The sequence below is a fragment of the Nyctibius grandis genome, chromosome 1, assembly GCF_013368605.1.
Source record: "Nyctibius grandis isolate bNycGra1 chromosome 1, bNycGra1.pri, whole genome shotgun sequence".
Lineage (NCBI taxonomy): Eukaryota > Metazoa > Chordata > Aves > Nyctibiiformes > Nyctibiidae > Nyctibius > Nyctibius grandis.
In genome coordinates, this window is record NC_090658.1 from 387498 (window position 1) to 404212 (window position 16715).

The 16715-nt window shown below is 42.9% G+C and overlaps 1 protein-coding gene across 1 annotated transcript in view; it reads left to right on the forward strand.

Annotated features, from left to right (window-relative positions):
- CFAP61 (cilia and flagella associated protein 61) overlaps positions 1-16715 on the forward strand; it is a 99734-nt gene that overhangs the window by 40611 nt on the left and 42408 nt on the right. The window contains 1 exon segment of the mRNA XM_068416302.1: positions 11303-11430. Within this exon segment, the coding sequence (XP_068272403.1) occupies positions 11303-11430 (128 nt within the window).

The following is a 16715-nucleotide window of genomic DNA, read 5'->3' on the forward strand; positions in this document are numbered from 1 at the left end:
GTGCTGCTGGCCTTTACGGCGCATGTAATTATTGGTGGAGTAGAAAACTATAGATAATTAAATAATTTTTAATGATTTCTTCATAAATAAACAATTTATAAACTTGTTTGCTTTCTCACCATCTGGGAGCATTCTGTTATCCATCTGCTTCATGTAATTATCAATAAAAGGGAAGAATAGGTGATATAATTAACAAGAATAACTGATCCACAATGAAGAACAAAAATGTCACACATCTGTTGAATTATTTTCTTGTTTCTGCCCTTTCATTATGATTCATGCTGTTGGGTTTATTATATTTTTTTTTTTATTTCATGGCTGCATTCAAGCTGTCAGGTTTTATTGCACAGTTCAGAATTGTTTTTTCTGCTGTAGCTCGTAAAAAGAAGACAGAACAGTTAGTAAAGCATTGCAGAAGCCCGTACAGTGTTGTATAAATTTATTTGGGGAAAAAAAACACCAAACAAAACCAACACTTTCTCAGTTAGTTTTGTACTTCTGAAGTGATGCTACAGGTGCATTACAGGAAGTGTTTAAATGGGGACAAGAAGCAGAGAGTGAAGGAGGGTCAGGCAAAAAGCTGGAGGCAGATGCTCAGCCCAGCTTTGTGTTTTCTGAGCAAGTCGACTTTAACCTTGTTCAAGAGGTGAGTGTTGGCAGGATGGCTAGATAATGTCCGAGAAGTGACTCGAGGGGAGAATGCCTGTGCAGCAGTGACGTCTGTACTACTCCAGTGGCCGTGATTTAACTTCTGTGTGATTAAACAGTGTGCTTTCCCAACAGTCCTTTATTTAAAAAAAACCCTCCAAACAAAAATAACGTTCATGTTACATCCTTTAATCTGCTATTGGCGATTATAATTTTTCCTCAAGAAAGTTAGCTGGCAGCTGGTTTACCTGACTGAAAAGCACACAGAGGGACCTTATCAGGGTAACTACTGTTTTGAATCTGAGAAGAGACCTCACGTGTATGGAATTCAGTGATGCGGTGTATGAAAACATGCCACCTTTTGTTCTGAGCAGTGGCATCAGCTGTGGGAGGTGGTATCCTTCTGCTCCGTCATACTGCACTGCTTTACAGGTTATGTAAATTGAACTCTTGTCACTAGAATGGTAAAGTCTGTGTAACTCATGTGTAACGAGTTGGTCTTATTAGTAGCACTAGCCTTTTTTCTTCAAAAGAGGGTTTTTCCTTTGCCATTTTGAGCACAACTTTCAATGTCCTCTTTCCCCTCGGAGTAGTCATGGAGCTTTCACTGTCACATCAGTGCTGTGTACTGTTTTGCAAATGTGTATTCTGTGGACTCCGTGACTCCCTGGACCGCCTAGAAGGGGTTTGCAAGAGCGAGAGGCTAAGAAAAGCAGGCCTGTTGTCTGCATTCTTACATGGTCTGTGTAGTTCTGCGCTGCCAGATGAAACCATTTGGGGTCAGAGCATGAGAAAGGCTGGAAATTTGCCCTCGTGTTTGTAGTCTGGGAAAAATGGAAGCTTGACCACAGAGGCAATGGTGAATGTTAATGGAAGATTCAAGAAGAAATTGGAATCCAAGGCAGTGCTAACTTCCTAGTGCCAGTATGTGTGTGTTTTTGTGTGTTTGCTTGATTCCACGCTGATGCTTATGGCAAGCGCTATGAATAGATGGCATGAAAGCACTTCACAATAATTTTTAAAAAAATTAAAATGAGGGAAAATACTTAAGATTTATAAAATGTTTTTAAACAATGCATAATTGTTTTTAGAGTAATCTTATAACTTGTTCCATGGAAGTGAATGTTCGTACATATTCCTTGTGTTGCAGAAGATACTCAAATGAGTTGCAAGTGTAAGTACTGTCCTGGACTGTTCTTTATTAAATGAGCTTTTTTTATGTCCATTGTAAAGTTGCAGGACTTTAAAACAGAATAAAGTATGTCCAATATGTTTACCATGGTTCCTAAAAAAAAATTTAGCTATCAGGTAAAACTGAAAAAAGATCTAAAACATTTTCCAGCTTGACAGAAGCTTTCACTCTTGGGGCAGCTTATTTAAGAAGGAAAATAAAAGATACCTGTGAGTGTTTGTATAGGAAACTCTTCTCTAGATGATAGTGTCTCCCTCAGCAAACTCTCGAGGCATTTCACTCTCTGTAGCTTCTACTTTTCTTAGGTTTAGGCCAGCTAATTAGAAGTTGCCCTGACTCTTCACTTGTATGTTAGTGTCTCTGTAGTTGGGACATACCTGACTACACCTTCCTCGGTACTTCGTACTGAAAAAAATTGAACAGAATCTTGAATGTTATGAATAAACAGCCCATATGGAGCATAATCCATTACCCTGACCTGTCAAGGAAGAGGAGTGGAAAGGACTCAGAATTAAAACGTGGAGGGAGAGGCTGCATGCAACAGAACAATCTGTTCTGAACCAGCAAAGCTTTTGCTTCTAAGTGAGCAGTTGAGAGGAATTGAGGGAGCGAGGTTTTTCGCCTTGTGTCCAAAGAGAAATGTCAAGAAGCTGGGCAGGTGGAGATACAAGTGCTATAAAGCAGCAAAGCCTTTGCTTTGGACTGCCTGCCCCCCTGGAGTGCAAACGTGTGTAAGAGCACATCTCGGTGCAGCTCACAGAGGTGCCGTTTCTGGGAAGCGCCCACCCCCATCGCGGTTTGGGTGCGTTACCACAGGAGTAGTTAGCCGCGCTTCTGGAGATGCCTCTCTCCAGCTGTACCCCGGGATAGAAGTTGGAAGTGCACTGAATACCAGGAGTGCTTAAGAAAAGCTCTTGGTGCTGTCTTACTTTATAGCTGTCTGCCTTATAGCAAAGTGCGTTCTGACTTGGTAGAAAATCTGTAGCGATGGGAGGTTTCATTTTGGCTGTTTCAGTTCTGTATGAATTCAGTTGAGGCACTGGAATGTACTGAAAGTGGCTAAAATGCAAACCGTTTTTGATAGATTTTTTTTTTTTTTTTTAATCATTAAGCCTCTACTAAGAGAACAAATATAGCAAAGAGAGCCTAGGTAGGATGGGCAAGAGAATTCCCTGCTTTTTAAATATCAAGATTCATGTGCTAAAGTTAAAACAGAAGCATTCCTACGTGTTACAATTTGGGTATGAACACATTGGTATTACAAAGGTTTGATGTGTATAGTTTTCACTTAACCAGGAAAGTAGTATTAATTTTTAAAGAAGTAACTGTTGCTTAAGATGCTATTGTGTTTGAGTAATGAATTTTTAATGGTTTTGTATGTGCGTGGATTAAAATCCATTATTTATTGTACCTCCACTTAGCTGGTAAAGGTGATTTTGTACCACTAGTAGTCACGCAAACACGGCCGTTCTGAACTGACGTCTGATAATAAATTTCCTTACTGTAAATGTCAGTGGGTTTTGTGTGTTGCTGCCATTACATCTTGTTTGGAAGGCTGAATATTGCACAGTTATGGGAGGCACCAGATGGCATCATTAACAGGAATGCTCTGAATGTTTACCACTTATGTGCATGTGTGAAATGAAAAGTAAGGTGACCTATCGTTATTTTGAAAGCATGGTGTCAGTACTGTACAGGTGTTAATGACATTTAGAGCAAACTAAAATAGTAATTTCTGCTTAAAAACGGGTCAGACTTGTTTTAAAGCTTTTTCAAAGCATTTTGTAGATTGACTTTGGAAGTAGCATAATTGCAGCTTGTAAGGAGGACATAGATATTTTTTTCCACGGAAAGGTAATGTTCACTGTTACAAAATGGAGAGCCACAGCTGCTGTCACAAAAATATGACTCTATAGTAAGCTGAAAATCAGTTTCCCCTTGTATCCTCTCACTGTTATTTAGTTACCCTGTGTTCATTATTTTCAGTATGAAATGTGATGGTGTTTTTTACATTTTATTTTTTAAAGCTTTTAATTTTTATACATCTCTTTCAGTGAACTCAGTACATCTATAGAATGTTACCTCTGTTGCCATGAGTCTGTATGCAGAGTAGATACAGCAGACAGAGGTGCTTCTGCCTTCCTGTCCAGGGCGTACACAGTCCTGTTTTGATGTGGGTGTTGGGGTAGCTGTGATCCGTTGTGGTGATGTCTGAAGAGAATTCCTCAGAGGGAAACCTTCCTGAGCCAGCCAACATTGAGAGGTTTTTCCAGGGATGTTCAGGTTTTTTCATGGTGCCTTTTGGAGCTGGACCAGAGAGTAGAAGCAGGATTTGATTAAAAGTATTTTCCATAGCCATTTACATTCAGAGCCAATTAGAATAAATGGGTGTTTTGCCACTAATTTTGAATGGCTTTGGTTAAGACTGTTAGATCCCAACTTCTCTTGTGAAATTGTCAGTAAAGAATGAGCTTTGATTTTAAAATTTATGGCATTTGGAGTCTACTTACTTACCTAGTTGGAACGACTTAATAGCGCGTTAATAATTATGCCACCAAAAGCAGGATTTAAAGAATTCTCTGTCAGCCCTGATGCTTGGGAAGAACTGGCATGCTCTTTGACCCCCCAGGCTCCAGCCTTCTCTGTGCAAGAGTCCAGAGCGCCGTGACTCTGATTTTGGCACAGACTAGTGACAGGGATCAAGCTGCAGGCACCCACTTGCTGGACCCAGGCTTGGGACCTTCCCTCTCTGACTTCTGGAAGTGCATGATGAAGGATATGCTCAGACATCGAGGACTGTGTGACTAACAGTGAAAGATAGGCTGGCTATTCAAATAATGTTTTCAGATGTCTTGGGAATTTGTTCAAATAACCCGTTTAAAGATGAGGGTTACCAAATGGATTGTATAAATTATGTGGTTAGTACAAACCATTAATTTTGGTGGTTTTCAACGTATAAATTACTTGGCACACTTTTTTCATGTTATTTAGTTAGCTTTTTACAGCATTTTTCATAGGCTGTTAAAAGAATTCTTCATCCTTTAGCATCTGTCTGCTTTAAAGGCATGGGTTACAATCCTTTTCCAGGGAGGCTGTTTAAAGTGTGATGAGGCCGGAGCTCCTGGGTGCCCAGCTTACAGGGCAGTTGCCACCTGTGGAGTTGTTGGTACAGCCACCAACAAATCCAAAGGACATTTGGCTTTCCTGCAGTTTTGCTGGGAGAAGCTGATACACTAAATTGTAGAAACCCAGGAACTGTGGCTGTTCTTCCTCGCCAGGAAGGCAAGACGACCATTAACCTGTCACGGATGAGTGGCATTCTCTGGGAGAAGGTACGTCACTGAGAGCAGCTGGCACTGTTTGTGCTGCTGATACGTGGAGCAGCAGAGCTGTGCAGTGAGAGCAGCCCTGCTCTTACCCCACCAGGAAGCACGCAGGCACTGCAGGGAAATGCCAGTGAACCGCCCGGCCCCGTGCCGCAGAGCCTTAGCGCTGGGTAATCACCAATGTCACGGAGCACGGCACAAAAACCTACACTGGGATGCTGCTGGTCCCACTGCAACTGCCAGAAGCAGTGAGAGTGCCAGAGAGGTACCCCAGCGGAACGGTTTCCATGACAGCTTTCCCAGAGCACCTCAGCCTCTCTAGAGCAGACCCGTCTCCACGCGGACGGGCACAAAGCGGCACAGGCGGCGAGGGCTCGGCGCCATCCCTGTGCTCCTTGGCAGGGCCGGGCCTGCAGCTGCCCGCTCGCAGCAGCCTGGCATCGCGTGCCCGCGTGTGTCGTGCTCCCTGGGAGCGGTTTGGTGCAGGATGGTGCCACCTGAGCAGCCGTTCTCGGCGGCACCGTGCTGGTGGCGGGGAGCCAGGCGGTGTTGCCGGGCAGGGAATGCGGCAGACCGGGCTCCGTGGGCGTGTGTGTGGTCACCAGCTTGGAGGGGTTCGGTCCAGCGTTGGGATGCGTAGTGCTTCGGTCACACTTCTGCTGGGGGGGGAATGCTGTCGATTAAAGGCGCTGTCTGCTGGGCTGCTGCCAGCACGGTGAGCCGTTAGACGCTGGGTTTGTGCGCAAGGGGGAAGCGTTGGTCGCTCTTGTGGTCAGAGGACTGGGTGGTTATTGGTGGTAGCATTTACAGTGAGACTTTGGGACCAGCTGACATCGCTGGTGAGCAGCGTGGGTGCTGCTTTATCCGCCTCTACAGATCTGGCTCAGTGGCCGTTCCAGTTGCCATTTCCAGACTGATGCAAGCTGCTGGCTCTTTCCCTCGGTCGGTTGTTTCTGTGCAGACTGTGCACAGTCTGTTCTCCCAGGAGTCCTGTACCCAGTGACTGGCCGTACGCATCACTCTGTAGTACACACTTTGACCTTACGGAGGTCAGTCCTACGGAGGGCAGTGAGACAATCTTTCGTCATTGCATCGACAGACCCTGTATGATTACTGCAAGCTCCATTTTTGCTGTTGTGCCTTTGGGCACAGCCAGATCAGCTCTGGGAGTAAATGGGTCTGGCTGCTTGATGTGAGGTGTAATAGACCTGTGATGGTTTATGTAAATGTGCCATACAGAACTGAGAGCCATCCGGCCCAGCCTCTCCTCTACTTCCACCCACATTTACACTGGGAGTCCGGCTAGACAGTATCTGGAAGGTATTTCAGGCTGAAGTTCCTAGATGTTGTTACATTTTTGTATATTTTATTGAATCGTGGCCAAAAATAAAATACTCTATTTACTACCTGCTTTCCCCTCCCTCCAAGAACACCTTGTGGGATAGAAATTGATCATCAATATATAGACTTTTTCCAGCAGCTGAAGATCAGTATTTACCCATATGAAGATTGGTATAATAATACTGACTTTGTTCGTAAAAGCTTTTGAGGTCTATGGATGAAAAATATTACATAAAGGCTATGTATTGTCTATGCAACCTGGTTTTATAGAGCCACAGTTACTGAAGAAGGGTTCTTTGGCAAAGGTGACAGGCTGCAGTCTTCATCACAGTTGTATTTCTTTTTCTTTTTGCTTTTCCTTCTGTTTCTGGTGTTTGTGTAAATCTGTGAGTGCTTGGAAACAGCTTCTGAAAACATGTTTACAGACATTCCTAATGAGACTTTTTGGAATGTAGCTGGTATTTAGGAAAAAAGTAATAATGCAGGCTGAAAAAGCATGCATTTTCCAATAATTTTTGTTCGTATCTCCTTGGTAAACATTGATTTTTCTTTTTTTCTTGTGATTCAAATGGAGCTTGAAATTAAAATAGCTCTGTTTGTTCACCTTGTTTGCCTGCCACTATTGCTGACCTCAGCACTAATCCAGGAGCAGGTCTGTTAATCATTTTTACTCCTCCTGATGCTTTTTACAGTGACAGAGTTCAAATCATGTAGGTGCTGTACAGCAGTAACTGTCACTCGGGTTTCTCAGCAACAAATGCTAAATTAAACCAAAAGCATTGCAGACAGGCGTAGAATCCCCCACACCAGGGCTGGGAAGGTCCCTTCGCTGGCTCCCTGTTACCTCCTGTAGTCACGAGGCGTCTGTGGAGATGCTGAGTACATAACTAATGAGTCGGTGCCGTGTTTATCTTGTAGTTCCCTGAGCAGTCCTGAATTCAGAGCCACTTTAACATACCTAAAATTTAGCTGGATAAGGCCCAAGTGCTCAGTGTGTAATAAAATCAAGTCTAAATTCTGCTGCATCATGGAGCATGAAGAGTTCCAGCGATGAGTGTAACAGCTCTTTGACACACTGCTGGTGTTTTACTGGGATATATTTACCAACGCCCAGCTCAGAACATCGCCCTGCTCTTTTTCTGTCAAAGCTGAAATCCTCTGTCTAACTTGGTTTTTCATTTTTGGGAGTTTCCCTTTTCTCTGTTTAAATGAAGGTAACATTTGCTATAAACCCAGCCCTGTTGTAGAACAATCACAGTAAATTTTTTTAGAGATCCTACAAATAGGCCAGGGTCCAACGTTTAAAAACAGAACTAAAAGGAGCTACAAAATATTCTCCATCTGAGTTTGTACCACCCATGTATGTTGTGGAGTAAATGTACAATCAATACGTTCCCAGGCAATATGCAAACTGAGTGGCTGCACAGATGGGAGATCCGCCCACTGAACGTATGATGCTTCACCTGGTTTGAAAGGGCAATGGAAAAAAAATGCACACAAACGTGTTTGCTAAAAGCAAATTCTTATTTCATGTGTCTTTTTCCATTGGTTACTGAGGGTGGAAGGATGTATGAATTTTTAATGCTATAAATTAATCCTGCTCTGGCACATTGTGCTGTGAGATCGTAAGTGATTTACACGCAGGGTTTGTGTTTCCAGTGGGGTATTCTGAGAAATGCATAAGCATTTTTGAGGGAGGTAAAGTTTGAAGGCCTGTAAGTGGATGGCACCGGCTGTCCACATGAAGGTTTAATGAAGAAGGGCCACCTCTGTCCGATGGCCCTCTGCCCGCCCAGGTGGAAGCAACGTGGCAGGTGGTGCAGTGGAGAGGCTGTCAGGTACCGCAGGGGAAAGGGGGGGAAATAATCTTTCTGATAATCAAAGAAAATACCTTTTTCTGAGCTCTGTATGCCTTTTCTAACAATGGCAATTATTGCTTTTTGCCTTACGTTAGTTAATGATTGCTGTTTTCTTTAATAAATTGGATACAAAATAAACAAGTTAGAGTTTGCTATTGACCTATCAATTATGATGTCTGATTACTCCTCTGGGGAACATATGTAGTCATTTGTCCTGGCATTTTGTTAAAATAAGGTGGTATTATGGGACCAATCCACCTAATTCCTTACTCCCTGGGGCCATTTAGTGTACTTAGCTGTTAGAAAGGTGATTTCTGAAGCATGACAGCTGTTGGTGTTGGGGCCATTGTGTGCTGAACAAAACCAGTTATATTCTGCTCATATGCTGCCTTTGTATCATTGGTACAGAAGCCATTTCATAAATTAGATACAACTCTTCCCTAGGAAATTGTATTACTGCTTTGTATTTCATTGTTGGAGTACATCTGAAAAAAAAAAAAACCAAACACAGCACTGCGGTAGAAGATGTTTGAACTTGGCATTGCTGTAAGGTCTGTTGGGTTTATCCTATTAGCTGCTGACATTTCTGTCTAGTTATTTTGGTTGATTAGGTGCATTACAAGTAGTTTCTCTTTGTGTTCTTTTTACTATTTTATTAATTATGTTAAAAGCCACATTTCAGCAAAACATCACTAACAATTTTTCCTCCAGAAGGCATTGCTTTTCTAGAAATTTGCAAAACTCTGTGTGCAGCAAAAAAAAAAAAGCCTGTCAGAGTTCTCAATCCCAAGGAATCTGAATACCAAGGTTAGGGCCTTAAGCACAGTATCCTCAGTGCCTGTTTGTGGTGCCATGAGATCTCTGCAAGTGCCAGCACTTGCAGAACAATGTCAGATGTTGTAGTTGGGACGTATCCACTTAATATGTTATAAAAAACATAGTCCAAGTTTTATTTTAAGCAGTGGAGCGTGCCTTTAGTAACTGGCATCGGTTCTTCTCATTTCTTAAAATCTCTTCCAGTGCTGTACATTTTGAGTGAAATAGAAAAGGTTTTTGTGGTTTCTGACACGTGGAAATGTTATGATACAGTTTCATTTATGACCAAAACCCTTCTTCCTGGCGAATCCTGCTGTGAGAAGGGTTTACCATGTTAAAAAGCGCTGGCTTTGGATTAGCTTGTTGGGCTTGTTGGTGGAGCCGTGGAGGTGGCTCACATACCAACCACCTGGGCAGCATTACAGTCGTCCTGTGGCTCAGCCCTGGCCAGTCGGGTCGTTCCTGGGTGCGGGGCTGCCTGCGAGGCCGCAGGCCTGTGCTAGGTTTCACACAGTTGACTTCATTAAGCAGCCCATGGGCTAGTATACTCCTAAAGACACCTGGAATTTTCTTGGTGAAGGCCAGTCCCTGGGCTGAATCTGGCTCACCACTGGATGTCATCATTGCACTGTGATGAACTGCGACCAGAAGAACATTTATCTGGCAGTAAAAAATCATGTTGCCTGACCGAAGGAGACATTTAATTTTGCCAGATTTTAAATTACTTGCTATACAGTGATGACAGTTTGCAAGTAATTGGTCCGTAATCCTTCCTTAAGGTACAGGAGAGCACTTTGGTGTGTTATACAGACACTTCTCCACCTTCTGTAGGGAGGCTATGCTGAAATCTCAGCTGTGGGTCTCCACCATTGCAAAGACATGGTATAAAATCTCTTGGAGATCTCAATGTGCCATGTACTTCTTGAGAAGGCTGGTATCATTACCACAGCTTTAAAATAAAATAGTTATTCTTCATATATTGAGTTACTCTGTCAACTAATATATAGCGAATATATTTATCCTGTAATTTCATAGGAGGAATTTAATTTTATTAACGCTCTGTCTCCTATTCGTAATAGAGGAGAACATGTTAGAAGTCTTGAATTGGTTCCTGCCTAAGTGACACAGCAGAAATATATAGGAGAAGTGTTTGACAAATAATAAAAGTAGCTCCCTTTTCTATTTGTCTCCTCAGTGCATTTATGAATCTGCAATTATGCATTCTGTGAGATGTGAATGTATACAAAGCAATAAGAAAAATGTGAAGTGTGTTGTACTGCAAGATGGAAGGCATTTCCCCGTCTTTCATCAGGAATTTGAAAACTATAAATATAGTTCAGGGCAGAAAAAACACTGTCAAGTGCAGTATTATCTCTTGGCCATTTCTTGCATATGTTTTGAGAATCTCTGTTAGCTAGTGAGACCTCTAGAGACAAATTTAAAAAAAAAATACATGAAGTTCATTGTCTTAACCAGGGTATGGAAACTGAGAAGCTAGTAATTAAAAACTCTACAGTAAGGTTTTTGGCCAGAGTATTGATCTTGGTGTCATGGAAATAGTAGTTTACTCATTTGACAGCCTGGCTTTCAGGGTAGCTGCTCTGTGTTTAAGAAAAAAGAAGGTTAATTCTATCATTTTGGAAGAGAGTTTTCAATTAAACAAGATATAAGTTCCTAATTAATTTGCAAGTAAAGCCATTTCCATAAATAAAACAGCAAGAGTAAATACTGCTCTAGAAGGTATAAAAAATGGCCTTAATGTTATGTAAATATGTGTTCCCCAGGTGTTAGCTAAATGGTAGTAAATTATAGAAGAGGCAGTGTTTTCTCCTCTCTCACAAGGCCTCCATAGCATCTTTTCCAGGAGAAGACAGACCATTAAGCTCTGCTGATTTTCTGTGACCTATTAAACATGCACATATTTCAGCATTTTAGTACCACTTATCTGCTGTGTTATCTTGTGCTGTGCACAGAAGAATCATAGTATTAGTCACGTCAGTGAGCCGTGCTAAGTTCTGTATGAACGCAAGGTAATGCATTACTGATGGTTTAATGACTCTTAGCACACTTTTGCTGTTTTTTTAATGCATTTCTATGTCATTTAACATGTTTTTTAACAGCTGAGTTACTCTTTGAACCACATAAATCGAAAGCTGGTATTGGAATCTAAAGCGTCTATCAACACTCGGATTGTGGTGGTTGGTGCATCTGACGTTGGAATCTCTTTTCTGGAAACGCTAATTTTTTGGTAAGTTTTTAATTTGGTTTCCTTTCCCGGGAAGAATATGTTACCTTTGTTTGAAGGGGCTTGCTTCCTGCAAGCCTGCTTTGAGTCTGTACCCCAGTCCAGATGTTAAAGGTGTGAGTGTCTGCAGATGTGAAGAGGGAGGTGCTTGCATCCTGGCTGACTCTGGAACTTGGAAGTGCTGACAAAGTTGCTCATAGATGCCCAAGGTGAAGGCACACTGAAAATGAGAATTCCACATACTTAAAATCTCTTTGACTGTTGTTCTTGAACAAAAATCCTGTAAGCGGAGGTTAAGTCCATAGCCCTCCATGTGTGCTCCAGAGCAGTATTGGTCTTTAAAGCTAGTTGTGCCCAGTGGGATCACAAATCGCTGTCTGGATCCCTCCCTTCTCTTACCTCGTTGTGGTGCTGTGTTTTCAGAGCCACACAGAAATGTACGACATAAACCTGTTGGGTTGTAATCTCACTGTGATTCTTTTGATTCTGATAACACCTTTTGATACCTTTGATTCTGATGAGGCTTTTGATGTTTGGGATTGTTCAGGAACCAAAAAATTGTCATTTCTGGCCCTTCTGCCATTTTTGCTGCAGACCCTAGCGTGGGTGTGGGAAAGGTCTAGCAGAGCACACTGCTCTCCAGCAGCCACAGCCTGTGGCCCACCAAGAACACAGGCCACCAGCATCCGTGAAAGAATTTTTCAGCAGTAAAACTGCAAATCGAATTGCTGTGGTTACCTTGAGTTACCCAAACTGGAGTAAATAAACTGTGTAAACTGGTTGGGAAGGGGAATAAATGTATGCAGCTGTTTTTATACCTTCCACTGTCTAAGCCAGAGTAAACCTGTGGACAAGTTCTGCTGTTTTACAGGCTTCCATAGTTAGGACAGGGGTGCTGTCTCGCTGATACCTCACTGCTTGCACCCCGTGCCAGTACCCCCTCCATAGCAGTTCTAGGGTTATTGGGAAGTCAGAGGGTGTATGTGACAATGCAGTTCCTTTTATGCGATTGTTTTCCTCATAGATCAAACATACATGCTAGAAATGTCTTGTAAGACTTGCAAAATGAATATAAAATTCAAATTCTGTATGTGATTGTTACAAAAATGTGCATTGCAAAAACTAAGGGAGACGGCACTTGTGTGGTTGGCAGAGAATTGAAAATTTTGCCTATTTTTTCAGTTAAGCCAAGAGTTTGTATTTCTACAACAACCATTAATAACATCAGAAAATGAAATATCAATATGGCAAGAGAAGAAAAAGGTGAAATGCTTTATGGCTGATGTTAGATTGCTGGAGCTGTGAAGAAAAAAACCTGCTTCTTGCTCCTTTTCCTTAGTTCCTGACTGGCCGTAGAGCATCCTCTCTTGTGGTAAAATGATTTTCCTCTCATCCTCCTGTTCTCAGCGCCTTTTAGACTTTCAGTTCCACTCAAAATTCAGTTAAAAATGTACTTTGGAGCTATTAGCCACTTTCTTGGTATTCATCCTGTGCTGTTTATTACTGTGCTTCCAGTGTAAAATACTGTGAGGGAAAAACAAAGCATATTTACGCTCCAACCCAGTCTGTCAGCCAGGAGTGAAGTCCTTCTGCAGTCAGCAGGACACACAGACAGCGTTGTGTCTGCGGGGCAATCCTTTAGGGGTATCTTTGAGATACCTCAGCCAAGACTTTCCAGCCAGAAGTTTTGTTTGCACCGTATTCCAGCAAAGAGTTCTTGCAGAACCTGCCCTTCTTGCACACAGGAGTGCTCGTCTTCAGCGCTCACAAGTGGCGTGCTCCTGCTGGAGAGGGATGGAGCATTGCCCTGGGAACGCAAAGAGCAAGCAGTCAGCACTTAGTGCAAAGTGCCACAGAATTTATATTAATATATGTATACATTTAAGAAAGATTACTTTTTTAAATGTTCACATCAGCAGCAGATAAAGTCTCCTGATCAATGTGAAGGCCTTTTAATAGAATTTAGCTTAATTTACTCATAATTTTCTAACATTCTTTGCAAAGGTTACGTGCACTAAAAATAGCTAGATTGAATCAATTCGTAAGCCCCTGATCCTTAAAAAGAGGAAGTAGTTTTCTCCTCATTATTCTTCATACTTAATTATTTTACATTATCAGTCACCATGGAAACACACGAATGTAATTCACTTACCTACATAACAATTATTAGAACTGGATTTTACAAGTGTTTTCAACTCGTTTGAGACTGGAGAAATATATTTTTCATTGAGCAGAGGAATAATCAGAATGACCTCTCCTGTGCGCGGCGCAGGGCTCCTGGGGAGGGTCAGCGGTGCCACCCTCGGAGCAGTGCCACGGAGCAGCCGTGGGCACCCGCACCCAAAACGGGCTTTATAATCCGTGCTGCAAAGGGGCCCTGTGCGCTGTGAGCTGTCACCTTACCACACACCCCTTCGGTCGTTCGCTGCGGCTCGTTGCCTCGCTGTCGGAGCTTTCTGGAAGCAGAGATGGTCGCAGAGGTCAGAGCGCCGGTGCACCCGAGTCGGTGCCCGCTATTTCAAAGGGCAGTGCCAGAACGCTGCAAATGAGTGTGTGGAATGACCTGCTAGTAGGGGAAGCTTCTTCCCAACGCTCAGGGTACTCTGAGCCCTGGAGAACTGCATCTGTTGTGCTTACGGTAGGTCACTGAAGGTGATCGCATTATTCATGTTTCACCATTCAAATAAATATCTCCTGCTGATTTTTTTTTCCTCGGGGTGTAATCACATGCAGACGTGTTTTCAGCTATAGGGCTACTTTTCTTTAAGGTGCATATGAATTTTCTGTTCAAGACACAGGCGGGTGATGGAGGCAGCAGTGCTGGCAGGGGTGCAGACAGAGCCTGGCCTCCCTTCTCGTGCACGGCCGGCTGTCGGCGGGCACGAAAGCGGCTCCGGAGGCGCCTTGGCTGCTGCTGTCCGACACGCGAGGAGCTGCGGCGAGCTGGGCAGCAGGGCTGGGACGCTGTGGAAGGGGGGGACTGAGTCGCATCATAAATTGCTGCAGTAATTAACTTCCCTGCAGGAGCGTGGCAAGCAGGGAAGGAATCGCGACTCCCACAATTCCTGCACGAGGCTCCTCCTGGGCAGCGCAATTACACGCTTCCCCTTGCACAGAGCCAGGACTTAGGTCACTCTCCAGCAGTAAGATCAGGCTTATATAAACTGCAGCAGCGTCAGCCCGTTTGTTGAAGTGGTGTAAACCCTGAGCGATGTCCAGTCCTAAAGGAGGAGCAGCAACTGAGCAAACACCCCTCCGTGTGATAAAGCAGCGCAGCCCAGCAGCGCGGAGCCTCGGCCTCTATTGTTCTCTGCCCTCCCAACTGTTAGAGCTGGCTGGCTCCTGCCTGCCCTTTGTTGGGGGAGACGGGGAGGAAGCCCCTTCTGCGTCGGCGTGAATCAGGTCAAAGCAACTCCAGAGAGACGTTAAGCTAAAATGCAAGTTTTATTGACTTTTAGTTTCCCTTGAGTGACTTGGTCTCAGGGGAGAAAAAAAAAATTTACAAGGAAAAGGGTTTTACCAGACATTGTGGTAAATATGTACATGCCCCCACTTACACCTGCAGTACTGTGAGCCACTAACACTGACAAAGTATCATGAATGAAGACCCTGAAAAGGAGTCTGATCTAAGACTAAAGGAAGCTTTCAGAAAGTTACCCTTTTTTGTCATCCCCACTGAGATCAGGTATGCATGTACTAAATTTATAATGAAAAAGCTGTTTTAAATACTCAGCTTGCAAGTATTCAATGAAAATTATATCTGAAAATGATCTGCAAGTGTAAAATCTGTTTTCATGAATACAGAATGTCAGTGTCTATGAATATGAGAAAAGGAGTAATGAGTTCAGTTCGGAGTTCTGCAATTGCCAGTTCCTGAAGGTGAGGTTCAGCAAGAGAAGTATCAACTGCGGTTAAATAATTTATTTTAAAACCTGTGAGCAGCTAGAATTGGGGATACTGAGTGCACAGTCCTCAGTTAAACCAGCGTTCCCCTAAGTGTATGTCCTGATGAGTGCAAGCTGTAGCCCAGCATTTTAATCTTTTCATATTCCCAGGTACTGAGATGCTTTAAAAAAGAACCTCATTGCCTAATAGTAATTTACCAGGAGGGCAGAGGTTTTTTTGTTTCTTCTTGTTTTCTTTGGTAACTTAAGAATGATGGTCATGGCAGCAGCGTTAGGCCAGAAGAACATACAATTAAAAAAAATAGCATTTTCAGTTTATTGTGGTGGCTGCCCTACGGAGCAGCATGCTAACTAGCATGCCCTGACAGCAGGTGATTGAAGTTTGGCTGCAAGAACGCAGAAAGCTTGCTCCCAGCAGTATCTTGTCAGTGGTCCCAGTGTAGTGAACCAATTAGCTTTTTATCCACCTCTTTGCATATAGCTGTGGAAAGCGTTATTGTCTTCTGATTATAGGGAAAACCCTTTTTAATCCATGATTTCGAAAACCTCCTTAATCCAACCTCTGGTGTAAACAATGACTTATTCTCTGAGGACGTTGGGAATATGCATAATGTGCTACACCAAATAGCAATAAATGAATGGTGGCTAAGATCACAATATTTTGTATGAAAATGTGAAATAATTTCCAGTTGGGTGCATTGAAATAATTATTGCATTTAACAAGCAAGTGGATTAAAGTGTATTTTTGTCCAAGCCCTGAACTTTTGAAGTAGAATTAGAATCTAACACAGTAAATCTGTGAGGTTTTGCCTGCAGGATGGTTCCTCCCTTTGTGAGTTAAAGGTGTCTAAGATTAGCTCAGAAACGGCAGGGATTTTTGAAACAGGGTTTCTGACAGAACAGCTACAACTGCTGTTATCTGGCAGCACAGTATTATACAATATCCTGCACATCTGTCCTGTTTGGCAATAGTTAGCATAATGCTCGCTGTTTAATTAGGCTTTTTATCTTTGCATTTGTCTGAGAACATCTGAAGCCTTCCATGTTGCCTGTCACTAATTAGTTGACTAATTAAATAGTTAGTGCTTACTTGCTGATCACAGAGCTAACATGTAATGAATGGTTTAGTGATCCTCATTGTTTTATGCTATCTATCTTTGCCACGCGAAGTGATACACATGTGCTTCCTTCTGACTGCCTGTTTTTCATACCAAGGCAAATCCAGGACAATGTTGTAGTCGACCATGTGTTCGGTGTCACCGGGCCCGCGTCCTCCAGACATTGTTGCCTTCCGTCGTCGCTGGTGAACAGAGATCAAGTTGTGACAGAGATAAATAAGATAGGTCACATCTCGCCTTGTTGCGCCGTCGGGATCACAATGAG